The 13,099-nt window shown below is 45.4% G+C and overlaps 2 protein-coding genes and 1 long non-coding RNA gene across 5 annotated transcripts in view; 1 reads left to right on the forward strand and 2 right to left on the reverse strand.

The window, feature by feature from the left end:
• Positions 1-22: 22 nt before the first annotated feature.
• Positions 23-2,339, forward strand: eef2kmt (eukaryotic elongation factor 2 lysine methyltransferase). 2 transcript variants are annotated; one of them, XM_024272475.2, is made up of 8 exons: positions 23-177; positions 408-470; positions 538-618; positions 694-795; positions 1,006-1,139; positions 1,298-1,542; positions 1,995-2,144; positions 2,215-2,339. In XM_024272475.2, the coding sequence occupies exons 1-8, from the start codon at positions 85-87 to the stop codon at positions 2,313-2,315; spliced, it is 969 nt and encodes a 322-aa protein (XP_024128243.1). In that variant the 5' UTR covers positions 23-84; the 3' UTR covers positions 2,316-2,339. The 2 variants fall into 2 exon arrangements, with proteins under 2 accessions (XP_024128243.1, XP_036068969.1); XM_036213076.1 differs by having other exon boundaries at positions 697-795.
• Positions 2,307-8,566, reverse strand: alg1 (ALG1 chitobiosyldiphosphodolichol beta-mannosyltransferase). Its single transcript, XM_024272474.2, has 13 exons — positions 7,978-8,566; positions 6,388-6,465; positions 6,218-6,318; positions 6,003-6,151; positions 5,816-5,905; positions 4,960-5,067; positions 4,783-4,889; positions 4,671-4,709; positions 4,542-4,601; positions 4,349-4,459; positions 4,114-4,228; positions 3,840-3,915; positions 2,307-2,691 (listed from the first exon to the last, which is right to left on the reverse strand). Exons 1-13 carry the CDS (start codon positions 8,249-8,251, stop codon positions 2,557-2,559), a joined length of 1,443 nt encoding a protein of 480 aa, XP_024128242.1. The 5' UTR covers positions 8,252-8,566; the 3' UTR covers positions 2,307-2,556.
• A 2,459-nt stretch (positions 8,567-11,025) lies between these two features.
• The window catches only part of LOC112146167, a 4,841-nt gene continuing 2,767 nt past the window's right edge, over positions 11,026-13,099 (reverse strand). For both annotated transcript variants that reach the window (XR_002919224.2, XR_002919223.2), the window contains 2 exons: positions 12,026-12,175; positions 11,026-11,532 (listed from right to left, as the gene is read on the reverse strand). This is a non-coding gene — a long non-coding RNA (uncharacterized LOC112146167). The remainder of the gene's footprint in view (positions 11,533-12,025; positions 12,176-13,099) is intronic.

The raw sequence follows: 13,099 nt of genomic DNA on the forward strand, positions 1-13,099 counted from the left end.
CAAGCTGCATTACCCATGAGCTTTAGCGAAACATTCCCGCAGTGGATTGTGGGTACAGAGGAAGTAAACAAATCCTGGCGGAGGATGGCGCAGAGATGCGGGGAAACCGCGGGGATCTTGAGAGAATTCAGCGCGTCGTTCTTCGCCATGAGGCGCGTGGCGGCTCTGCCGTGGACTGTGAGTGAGCGCGCGCGTGTCTTTGATTAACGGGTCTACCGAACCCACGTGGTCACGGGGTCCAGCATGAACGAGCGTGGATCCCGGTTACAGGAAGTTCCGATTTGGGAAAAATACAGGATTTAAACTCAGTTTTTTTCAGGGAAAATGTTGATTATTTGATAAGTTTGATTTGGGATGAATGTGGGAGGAGCCTGACATCCTCTGCCCGCCTGTCTCTGCTCCTCCAGGCTGTGGAGGAGGAGCTTCAGATCTCCGGATCTTCAGGATTGATCTCAGATCTTCTGGCTCAGGTCAGCGTGCCTCTGCAGTCTTCCTCCTGAAAGATCCAGAATCCTCATGGATCTGCTCCCCCCCCAGACCTGCCTGCATCCTCTGTGCCGGAAGTTCCCCCCCTCCGTCAGATACAGGAGGCTGTTCCTCTCAGAACTCATCAAACGGGTCAGGAAGTGACGTCTTAAAGCTTTATTGTTCCGCTCAGGATGGTTATGACAGAGGGGGTGTGTTCTGGAGCAGCAGGAAGTGGCGGGCGGCGACCCCCTGGATGAGCTGTACGACGCTCTGGCGGAGGTGCTGGGAGTGAAGGAGACGAGCGAGAGCTTCAGGAGCTACAGACTGGTATGAAGCTGGACCAGCGGCTCTGAAGCCATGAGCTTCAGGAAGACGCTCCACTGTTTTAACCCGTTCAGAGAAAAACGTTCTTCAGATTCTGCTAGACGAGTCTGAACGCCTCAGTTGTTTAGATGAAGGCTAGAAAACGCAGGTTTTGCGGTTCTGTTTTGACCTCGGTGGGCTGGGTTCTGTGGTGGTTCTGTGGTGGTTCTGCAGCCCTGCGGTGCTTTCGTCAGCTTGCTGGAGAACGTGGCTCTGATCTCCGGAGGAACCACGGGCCTGGTGACCTGGGAGGCTGCTCTGTACCTGGCGGAGTGGGCTCTGGATCGGCCGCAGCTCTTCTCCGGCAGGTGAAGTAAAACCCGCCTCCCTCAGGTCCGAACGCCGTCTCCTTTTCACGCCAAAATCTCTCTGCAGACCAGAGAACTTCTCCTCCTGGTTTCTCCAGATGCAGAGCAGAAGTTCAGGAAGATGTCCTTAAGACTGGGATCGGTTCTTCTTCCCGCAGGGCGGTTCTGGAGCTAGGAAGTGGCGTTGGGATGAGCGGCATCAGCATCTGCCGCGGCTGCGGCCCGCGCCGGTTCGTCTTCAGCGACTGTCACCCCGCCGTGCTGCAGAAGCTCAGGGAGAACGTGCGGCTGAACGGCCTCGGAGCGGACTCGCTTCCCGCCGTCAGCGTGAACCAGCTGGACTGGACCACGGCCACGGAGGAGGAGCTGCGGGCCGTCGGAGCGGACGCCGTCATCGCCGCAGGTCCAACAGATGTTTGAGTTACCGAGCAAACGATGAACTCCTGAGGATGAAACCTCCTCTGGTCTTCTGTGAGATTTTTGGTGGGCATGGCTCTAAGAGACTCCGCCCTCTTCATTAAGCCTCAGAACTTCAGATCTCGTTTGAGTTCAGAACATTTTCTCAGCTTTGGCTGAAAAAAGCCCAAAAGTTTAAGTCAAAAAGCAGATGTGTCCGGAGGTCACATGACCTGCTGGTCTGCATCAGGACCAATCAAAGAGCTCGACACGGATCCGTCCATCCTGGGTGGACAGACACGCCCGTCGGTCATTTGAACGCCCAATAGGATTCCAGAGCAGCTCTTTCATTTTTTCAGCGAAGTTGATGTAAAACATTTGTGACATAAATGATTGTGTTATTTTGAAGTCCTGTCAGGCTCTTATTCTGACAGCCTCCTTCCTGCGTCCCTCTTCCAGACGTGGTGTTTGACCCCGACCTCACAGGAAGTCTGGCGCAGCTGCTGTCTCGGGTCCTGCGGTGTCGGCCCGGTGAGGTGGATCCGCTGGTTCTGATCTGCTCCACCGTCAGGAACCCGCAGACGTACGGCGGCTTCAAGCTGCAGCTCGGTGAGCGTCCCTCCGGCGTGCGGCGCCGTGCGGCCGACGGTGACCTCACGATGTGTGTGTGTGTGTGCAGAAGAGGCCGGCCTCAGCCACGAGGTGATGAGCGAGCCGGCGGCCCACGTCTTTCCCTACGACAGAACCACGCCCATAGAGCTGCTGAGAGTCTTCAGGTGACAAATAAAGAATTTATTCACAAACTGGTTTCAACTGTTTCTATTTACACCCAGGAATGAACAGAGGCGTCCGAACTCTTGGAGTCTCTGAGGGTTCAAGTCCGCCTTCATCGGGAAGGTTCTGCTCCCCTTTCCTTTAACTACCTGCCCCGCAGCGCCGGCGGCTCCACAGGGCAGCACCAGCGCTGACCACCGGGGGCAGTGTGGAGCGATGTCATTTCCAGCTCTGCAGCAGCTCCAGCTCATCCCTGGTTAGAGATCAGTGGCAGAACATTCTGGTCCCAGTTCTCGTCCCAGCGCTGCCCCCTGCTGGTCCGAAGGTTCCTCCTGAAGGCTCCCAGTCTGCCGTCGGGACGAGGAAACTCCGACAGGAGAGACTGAGGAACAGAACGTTGGGGCTTTGAGTTCTGGTCCGATTCATTCCAGACTAACCAGAACCGTGTCACTGAGATGAAATGATGCGTTTCATAAATATGTCTGTAACTAGATATACAGCATTACCTGTGATAATACTAGTGTGAATGCTGTAAGATGAATGTGGCTGATGAAGATCCTGGAGCTTAAAGCTAGCTAAAATACTAGCTAAATGCTAAATTAGCCAAAAATGAAAAATGTCTAATTTCCCCAAAACAGCCAGCTTATTAAATAATAGTACGTAAAATAATAGCTAAACTTCAACTAAGCCCCTAAAAAAATGAAATATTTCTAAATTAGCTAAAATACTAGCTAAACTCAAAATTATCCTAAAAAAACTGGAAAAAATGTCTAATTTTTCCAAACTGCTAGCATAATGCTAAATCGATTAGCTTAACTCTGAATTATTCTAAAACTTTGGAAAATGTATAATTTTGCCAAATATTTTAGCATATTGTTAAAAATATTAGCTAAACTCTAAATTAGCCAAAAGCTAGCATAGTGCTAAAATATCATCTAAACTTCAAATCATCCAAAAAACAAAAAAGAGGAAAAATGTATAATTTTGCTAAACTGCTAGCATAATGCTAAAATGTATTAGCTAAAAATGTCTTGTTTTGCCAAAATTTTAGCTAAACTCCAACTTAGCCTAAAAAACTGGAAAAATGTTTGTTAGCCAAAAACAGCTAGCATGTTGCTAAATTAGCCCAAAAACTCCAGCAGTTGCTGAACATTTCAAAGTTTGTCTGCAGCTGATAGTTTGCAGACGCTCATAAGTTTCAAAGTACACAAAAGTTTTTGAAGGATTTAAGAAATTTCTCCTTCATTTCCTAAGGAGCATATTTTGCTCAATATTTCAAAAACTGTAACGTTTATAAATACCAAAAATATAAGCAGTAATGTCCTGAACGTTTTGATATCTGAAACCTCTGAAAGTGTCATTGAGTTTTTAGGTGCTGAAAACCCTTCAGAAAGATCAGGAGAATCACTGCAGTCAGACCGCTGTGAAGCAGTCACACTACAAAAGTCATGGAAACTGAACGTCTCGGCGGCGCAGAACCGTCTGGCTCTGGACCGGGCTCCTCCTCCGAGCGAGCAGGACTCCGCTCACCTTCAGCTGCTCGGCGAGCTCTGCAGAGTCTCTGAAGATCAGGCCGTTCTCCTCGTGCTTCACCAGCTCATGCAGGCTGCAGAGGAAGAGGAGCAGCAGAAGATGAAGGTGCTGGTAGAGACAACAGCGCCACCTTCAGACGGGTCAGGATAAGGTTCCTAACCCCGCCTTTGCTGGGATAGGCTCCAGCAACCCTGAGCCTCCTGAGCGGATCTGACAGACAGGGCCGGTGGGAGATTTTTCCCTGCGTATCGCCTGACAGGAGCGCTCTTACCAGCGGAAGTGGATGGCGCAGACGGGCAGGCAGCATCCGAACATGTCCACCACCTTCATGGGCAGATCCAGGCCGCTGGACGACTTGTGGAGACAGACTCCCAGATCAGCCGAGCCTGCAGGAAGAACATCCCAAACTGGGTTTGGAGAAATCTTGACCGTTTTTCTCCTCCGGTGAATTTCAAACGATGTTTGCTGCGTTTGTCAGAAAACCTGCAGCTGGAGACCGCACAGACCTAGCAGCAGCGGGTAGTCCTCCGCCTCCAGCCAGGGCGTGCAGATCTTCACGTGCTGCAGACGCAGAGAGTCGATCAGCTTCCTGTAGTGTTCCTTCTGAGGGCCTTTACCTGCACAGGTGTGGACAGGGACACACGCTTTAGGAACAGGATGGGGTCGGATGCTCTGCAGGTGGACTTCTCTCTGGAGGACCTGTGATGACGCAGACCAAATCCGGCAGCGAGGCTCCGCCTTCGATGAAACCTTCATATTCTGTGGAGATGGAGTGGGAGGAGCTTCAGGAGCTGCTGCAGGTGGAGCTTCAGCGAGTGCTGCGTTTACCTTCCAGAGCCTTCAGCAAGATGGAGAAGTCCTCATCCTCTGTGGAGGGACAAACAAACACGATCAGGAGCTGTCAGCAGCCGTTACGACGTGACTCCGCCCCCCCACACACCTGTCCAGCTGGTGCTGCTCAGCAGGAGCGCCGGCCGCTTCGTCCTCAGACTCACGGCGCCGCCTGCTGCCTCTCGAACGGTGAAGACGGAGCTCTCCTCCTCGGACCTGAGACGGAGCGACAGGTCAGGGAGCGCGGCGGGGAGCCATTACGAGTCGCCGCCGCGTCGCCGCTCACCCCTGGAACTGAGGATGAGTTTGGGCCAGCCGGAGGAAGAGCTGGTGCTGCTGCTGCAGAGGAGTCTCCCTGAAGATGGAGGCGGGCCGGTCGTACAGCGTCCTCGCCCTGGAAGACACGGCGGCGGTGAATTTCAGATCAGGACCTGCGGAGATTCGTCGATGATGCCCAAAAATCAAAAAGTCGTTTTATTTAGAAGCTGATGGAGCCTGAATCCTCCAGACCCCGCCTCCAGACCACGCCTCCAGACCACACCTCCAGACCACACCTCCAGACAAACATCCCCAGACAAACATCTCCAGACCACGCCTCCAGACCACACCTCCAGACCACACCTCTAGACAAACACCTCCAGACCACACCTCTAGACAAGCATGATCAATAGTAGAGAAGCTGGGTCACATGGAGGTTCCTCTGGAGGCTCTGATCCTCCAGGATTTAGTTAGAAACTCTTAGAATCTGCTCTAGAAAAACAGGTCAGTTCTTAGTGAGAACACAAGACCTAAAATTAACACTCGACCGGACCTCAAACTCAATGAAAAGATTTAGTTTATACAATCTGAGGCGTCAAATCTGGATCGAGTTCATTTGAAAAAAGGTTTTCCATAAAAAAGTATAAAGTTTCCTGAACCAGAGGAACTTCCTGCTGCATCTTTCAAAGCTATGAGGTCAGCAGGAATCAGAAACCAGAGTTTCAAATAATCCAGAATCATCTCCGAACAATTTACAGATTAGTCCACAACCAGAAACCATCAACTAATCATCAGACTTCAGTTGAACTGAGATGGACCCAAATGACCCAAATGACCCAACTAAACCCAACTGGACACGGTTAAACCCAAACCTCTGAACTCACCTGACCCCCCAGTTTCTCTGGAGGTCGTCCTTCATGGCGTTGGTGACGCAGAGGTGATGGGTCGCCAGAGGCCCGAAAAAATGCTCGTACCTGCAGGACGGGACAGTGTAGGTCTGTTCAACCCCGAACAGGTGAGAAACCCTAAATCCAGAGAGCAAGAACTCAGGTGTGTGTTTGGGGGACAGACCACTTTGCCAGGCGGACCACCGGATGCCCCGCCCCGTGGCTCAGAGCCATGATGGTGTAACCATAGTTGTGCCAGTCGATGATGAAGTTGCTGCCGCGGAGGACACAGACCAGCCACGCCACTGCGATCCCAGGCAGCCCCGGAGGATTCTGGGAGGACGCAGAAAGCCTTCCTTTACCTGCTCAGAGCACACCTGGAGTCCTCCTCCTCCTCACCTGCATCAGGACGTGGGCCTGCAGCTCCATCCTCAGCAGCACCAGCAGCAGCTGCACTGACTGCAGCACCACCTTCACCGCGTACGACAGGAGCCGGGGTCCTGCCGGAGAGACGGCAGAACGTCAGCTGTGGTGGAGAGGACGACCGCCCACAGAGGCAGCTCCACTACCTGCAGCAGCCTTCACTTCAGAGATGGAGACGATCCGGATCTTCTCCTCCGTCATCACGTCCGGATGAGGTTTGCTGTCTGGAGACAAAGCAGCGATCAGACAGACGGGAGAGATCCAAGATCTCCTTCCAAAGGTTTTCAAGATCTGATTGATGCGAGAACAGACTTCTCACAGTGATCAATAACATTCTGATCAGTTGATCATCTCAGCTTGGAATGAATGAATTACAGATTTTCTGGAGTACAAGTCGCAAGAGAAAAACGTGTCCAATCAAGAAGAGGAAAACCATGTATAAGAAGAGTCTGACGTTTCAGAACAAATCCACCAGCGTAGATAAAAAAAAAATACTTAAACTCAGATACAGCTCCCTCTAGTGGTTGTTAGAGGAGACAACCGCTAAAAGACAACCGGTGTTTACTGGGAAAATAACAAATATATGAGCCTATTTATGTCTTAAAAAAGAAAACAGAAATAAGTCACTCCTGAGTATAAGCTGCACCCCTGACTAAACTATGAAAAAAACTGAGACTTATACTCTGAAAGTACATCAATCTTTATTTATAAAGCACTTTGTGTCGCCGTGGGGGGGTCAAAGAACTCTTCCAGTCTTCAAACCTGTTTCTGAACTGAAACCTGGAATCTTCTGGGGTTTTTGGGGAGTGAAACCTGAATAAACTGAACTCTGCACCAACATGGATCAGATCTGATCATTTTAACCTGAGCAGTTTTTGATCATTTTGATTTTATGATGTTCAAGAATCTTTCTTTGAATTAAAAAAATAAGTAAATGACAACACAGGGGTGAAGTTGGTTGGATGATGGATATTCCACTGATATTTGGGGGATCAGGACTTTAGATTGAATTTAAAGTATTTTACTTTTTAATACATTTTATAGTGTAAAATTTTGTGTTTTTCTTTAACAACTTTGAGGCCGTTTGACCTACTGACCTCAAACCACCTTAGAATAATATTGCCCTTTTAGAACTATCAGGCTCAGAACTTTAGATTGAATTTTAATCCATTTTACATATTTTGTGTATTTTATAGAGTAAAATAGTGTCTGATATTCCTCATCTGGGAGCATTATTCTGGTTTGAGGTCAGTAGGTCAAACGGCCTCAAAGCTATCGAAGAAATCCCCCAAATATCTAATATAATGACATCACCTCGGTGATGACATCATTATTATCATCATTATGTATTACTTTATATCTAAATTGACTCTGATGCGTTTCTGGTTTTAATAATGCTTAAAATAAACTTGGAGTAAAAAGATGCAAGAATGTCCGAACAGGAGAAACTTTCCTATCACCAGTTCAGCTCGTGAGGCGTTCACTGACTCTCAGGACAAACCCAACTCCACGGCAGGATTCCATCGTCCAGTTCAGGTTATGAAACATGCTGATTTTCTTAAAAAACGTTTGAAAAATAGCTCTGAGAAAATATTTCCGATATGAAACGTTTAGAAGTACGACTTTTCCCCTCTTAACCGGCGAATCAGAAGCTAACTTCACTGAAGTTGGTATCTTCTGTGGATCTTTTCCAAACTCTGACGGATGAATTAAAACGACTTCCGGTCATCTCTCACCTAAAAACCCCACGAAGGAAACCCGGTATCCGTGTCTGCTCAGCGACAGGGCGTGATACTGCATGCGGGGGCTCCTTCCCACGTCCCCGAGGACCAGCACGCACACCCGCCGCTCCGTCCCGGCGTCCCGCCGCCGCAGCCGCCGGACCCACAGCGGCAGCAGGACGGCGGGAACCGTCAGGCACGCGGCCGGGAACATCCCGCCCGAGACGGAGAGGGAAAGCGCCGCTAAAAGCGCCGCGAGGAGCGCAGAGACGGCCAGAGCCGCCGCCATGTTGGTTTGAGTTTGTTGTGATGACGCGACTTTACGGAGGAGGCGGGGCCTCAAATTTAAAGACACCACCGCCGCGTTTGTTCCGTTTTTTAAAAAAAAAAACACTTTATTTACAATACTCAAGGTACATACAGTACATAAACAGAAAAAAATGAAGAAGTAGTCAACAAAAAGGAGCAGTAATTGACAAAAAGAAAACAGAATAAATCAGGGATCAGATCACGCTGAACAAATCACAAAATTAAACATAAAGTAGAGTGAAATGACTGCGGTCAAGCCAGCTGTCATACGAATTTCTCAGCATTACGGAACCTGCGCAAACAAAGCCGCCAGGTGACTACAAAACAAGGCATTGTGGGAAATAGTGTTAAATCGGTTCTTGTTCTTCGAGGTGATGCTCATCAGAATGACTGGCACTAAATTGAGAAATCTTGTTTTTTGTAATACTTTCTTAAAAAAAATTGTGAATATCTGATGTAAAAATGAACACGATGTCAAATCATGCTTATGTGTGTTATTGTTGCCCAACTTTAATTTCAATTTTGATGATTTCTTTGGAACGATTAACCCAGCAACTATTTGTCATCTGTTGTCCACAGACAGATGTTAAAAATTATTATGAAGAACATAATAGTAAAGTTCATACTAAGTAGGAAGAGTACATTCAAATTCAATGGACTGTCAAGAACAACCCAGACTACCTGATTATTATTCATGATCTTACTGTACTTCATCCCTTCAGGACTAAGTTGGATACACACTCTGTCTGTTTCAGATACTTTTACTGTGGAATATATGAATAATCCATGTTTTAAATCAATAACATTAAACTTTTACAAATTGGTTTATCGTCTTTTTTTAGACAGAGATACCATGTTTGAATGACTCTAGCTAAAAAATGTGCCATAATCCATGATACTAAATACTGTACTTCACTTCAGGACTTTAATCAATTTGTAAAAGTTCAATATTTGTGTTTTCAAAGATGGATTATTCAAATATTCTACAGTAAAAGTGTCTAAAAACACACAGGGTGTGTAGCTAATATAGTCCTGAAGGGAAGTACAATAATTAGTATCATGGATTATGGCTAAATTTTTAGCTACAGTCATTCAAACATGGTATCTCTGTCTAAAAATAGGGGAGAAACCCTTTTGAAAAGTTCAATATTTGTGTTTTCAAAGATGGATTATTTCAATATTCCACCGTAAAAGTGTCTAAAACACACAGGGTGTGTAGCCGATAGTCCTGAAGGGAAGTACAATAATTAGTATCATGGATTATAGTCGGGGCTGCACGGTGACACGGTGGTTAGCGCTCTTGCCTCACAGCGAGAAGGCCCCGGTTCGACTCCCGGCTGGGACCTTTCTGTGTGGAGTTTGCATGTTCTCCCCGTGCATGCGTGGGTTTTCACCGGGGACTCCGGCTTCCTCCCACCGTCCAAAAACATGCTTCATAGGTTCATTGGTGACTCTAAATTGTCCCTAGGTGTGAATGTGTTTGTGATTGAGGCCCTGTGACAGACTGGAGACCTGTCCAGGGTGTACCCCACCTTCGCCCATCAGTAGTCGGGATAGGCTCCGGCACCCCGCGACCCCGACAGGGAAGATGGATGGATGGATGGACGGATGGATTATAGCTGAATTTTTAGCTAGAGTCATTCAAACATGGTATCTCTGTTTGATAAAGACGATTAACCAATTTGTAAAAGTTTAATGTTTGCATTTTCAAAAAATGATTATTTAAATAGTACACAGTAAAAGTGTCTGAAAAATACAGAGTGTGTATCCAACTTAGTCCTGAAGGGATGAAGTACAGTAAGATCATGAATAATAATCAGGTAGTCTGGGTTGTTCTTGACAGTCCATTGAATTTGAATGTACTCTTCCTACTTAGTATGAACTTTACTATTATGTTCTTCATAATAATTTTTAACATCTGTCTGTGGACAACAGATGACAAATAGTTGCTGGGTTAATCGTTCCAAAGAAATCATCAAAATTGAAATTAAAGTTGGGCAACAATAACACACATAAGCATGATTTGACATCTTGTTCATTTTTACATCAGATATTCACCATTTTTTTTAAGAAAGTATTACAAAAATCAAGATTTCTCAATTTAGCTCCAGTCATTCTGATGAGCATCACCTCGAAGAACAAGAACCGATTTAACACTATTTCCCACAATGCCTTGTTTTGTAGTCACCCGGCGGCTTTGTTTGCGCAGGTTCCGTAATGCTGAGAATACGAGCGCACCAAAAATTTAGGAACGGCTGACTTGACCACACAAATTCGTATGACAGCTGGCTTGACCGCAGTGTGAAACGGTTTCATTATCCAAACCATAACCGCGAACTAAGAAAAACAATATGAGGAAAAACAGTGTAATTTATTTTCAGATTTGTGTTTTGGTTTTTGGAATTCGTTCCTAATATGTAATGTGTGTGTGTGTGTTTTTGTCTGTGATTTTTACATTTTTTTGCGTTGACTAAAGTGTTGTTGTGATTTGTCCTTCAGGGCCACCGTAGTGACTGAAATCATTAAAGCATTTTAAAGATTCACTGATTCTGGATCTGAGCAGGTCAGAAAAATGATGGATTGTTTGGAAGAAACGGATATAAATATTCAGAAAACACATTTGTTGGTTGTTATTTGTATTCTGTTTCCCTCACAGATCAACTATTTTATCTCTCAATTCTTCACAACTTTTTGTGTTAAGAGTTTGTTCAAAATGTTCTAAACAACATCCTGGAAATGAAAGAGACAGTTTGATTTGATTTTATACGTTAGAAATCATTTTATTGTCATTGCTGCACAATGAAAAATGTGATCAATTCCATCTGTTTAATTAATATTTAAAAGTCAGGGTTTGGGGGGAAAAAATTAAATGTAAAGTTTATGTAAAGTCAAAATACATACATGCATTGCACTACATAGCACGTTCTGAGCTGAAGATATGGTAATCCTACAGATGTCCCAGTGTATTCACTCATTCATTCATTCATTCATCCATTCATCCATTCATCCATTCATCCATTCATTCATCCATTCATCCATTCATTCAGGATCAGTGGTTTGGGTGAGTCTTTGCTTCCGTTTTCTGCTCTGCTACGTTAGCGGGATCTGCTGCTGTCCTCCCGCCGGTGATCTTCTGGGCCGTGTCGATCACGTTCTGCGGCGCTCTCGTGTCCGCGGCTGGCGTCCTGCGTACCACGCTGGGACGCGGTACGTCAGGGGTTGAAGAAGGTCACCGGCAGCTTCTTCTCCTGGTTGTTCATCCTGATTATTCTCAGAAAGAGTCGATTTATTGGTTTGTTTTAAGCATTAATAGTAGATAACACAACAAAGAAACGCATTGATTTAAAAACAAAGAAAGATGAATGAAAAGTCAGACGACAGTAATCTGAGCACATCAATCACTCATAATCATGCAGATTGTTGCAGTAACACACACATAAGTCGTTAGAGTCATCACATTTAAAGGCCAACAGAACTTCATGAGTCCAGCACATGAGGTCAAACGTCGAACAGAGTTCAGTCACAGTTTTGATCAGTAGTTAGACCAATAAAACATATTTCCTTTCATCCTTCAACAGCATAAAACTACAAAAAGCAGTCAGCAATAAAAGAAGTAAAACATAAAAAAGAATCAAATAAAAGAAAATAAAATGCCACCAACGACTGAGCATTTAAAACTAAAGAAGCTGTTAAGCACAGATCTGACGTCTGATCTGTTTGTCATCAGGACTCTCTTGAGTGGTCGACCTCTCACCTCTCACTGCATTCTGGGAGATTTCCAACAACCCCGAGGACGACTGCCCCCCAGCCAGCCATGAACCATCAGCCGTTCCAGACCTGCTGGTCTCTGGTGGGTTCTTTGAAAAAGATGTTTACAGGGTGGATTTCAGTCTCTACGGTGGCCCTGAAGGACATATCACACAAATTAGTCAATGCAAAAATATTTTGGTAATCAAAACCTCAAAAAAAAAAACACATTTTAGGGACAAACTCCAAAAACCAAAACACAATTCTAAATAAAGAAGAATCAAATGTTCCAGAAAACAAAAGTAATTTCTATAAATCAAATGTAATTGTTAAAAAGCAAAACTAAAGAGAGAACTGAAACAATATATGGGACATCACTGATTGGACGATGACGTTTGTCAGTGAACCAAACTGGATCTGCTCTGTACTAGACGTAAACCTTAAACGGAGATGCATTTAAAAAACTGTCGTTGCGGCATCAGATTTCTGTCAGAAATCACAGCTGATGAGACTCTAACAGTGAATGTGATCAGTTCGTCTTCATTGATCACGCCGTTCTACGTTTATGGAGTTTGACTTCAGTCTGGCCTCCTGCTCTACAGCCTTGAACTGATGCGCTTCCAGTGATCTGGAACACGTTAGGCGGCAGATCTTTGTCTAAAAAGAAGATAAAGAACGACAGTAAATTTAAATAAATAGATTATTCTCTCTTGCAGTGAAATCTATGAATGAACTGAGATGTAAATTCAATATTTGTGTTACAAAAACGAGCAATAAGAATCATTACTGGGAGTAAGTATCTGGATCCATCTACACCTCTGTTTATAAAGCTAAAACTATTAAAATTTAAAGACTTAGTAAATCATTCCATATTAAAACTTATGTACAGAGCACATCACAGAAGTTTACCACATAACATACAAAAGAAGTTTGAAAAAAGAAAGAGCAATTATAACCTAAAAGGGCATGAAATTTTTAAAACCAATAAATTTAGAACCAAAATGAAGGAAAAAGGTGTTTCAGTGCAGGGTATTAGATTATGGAATACTCTAGAAAAATCTATAAAAGAATCTCATTCAAT

The sequence above is a fragment of the Oryzias melastigma genome, linkage group LG8 (genome assembly GCF_002922805.2).
Source record: "Oryzias melastigma strain HK-1 linkage group LG8, ASM292280v2, whole genome shotgun sequence".
In the NCBI taxonomy this organism is placed as follows: Eukaryota; Metazoa; Chordata; class Actinopteri; order Beloniformes; family Adrianichthyidae; genus Oryzias; species Oryzias melastigma.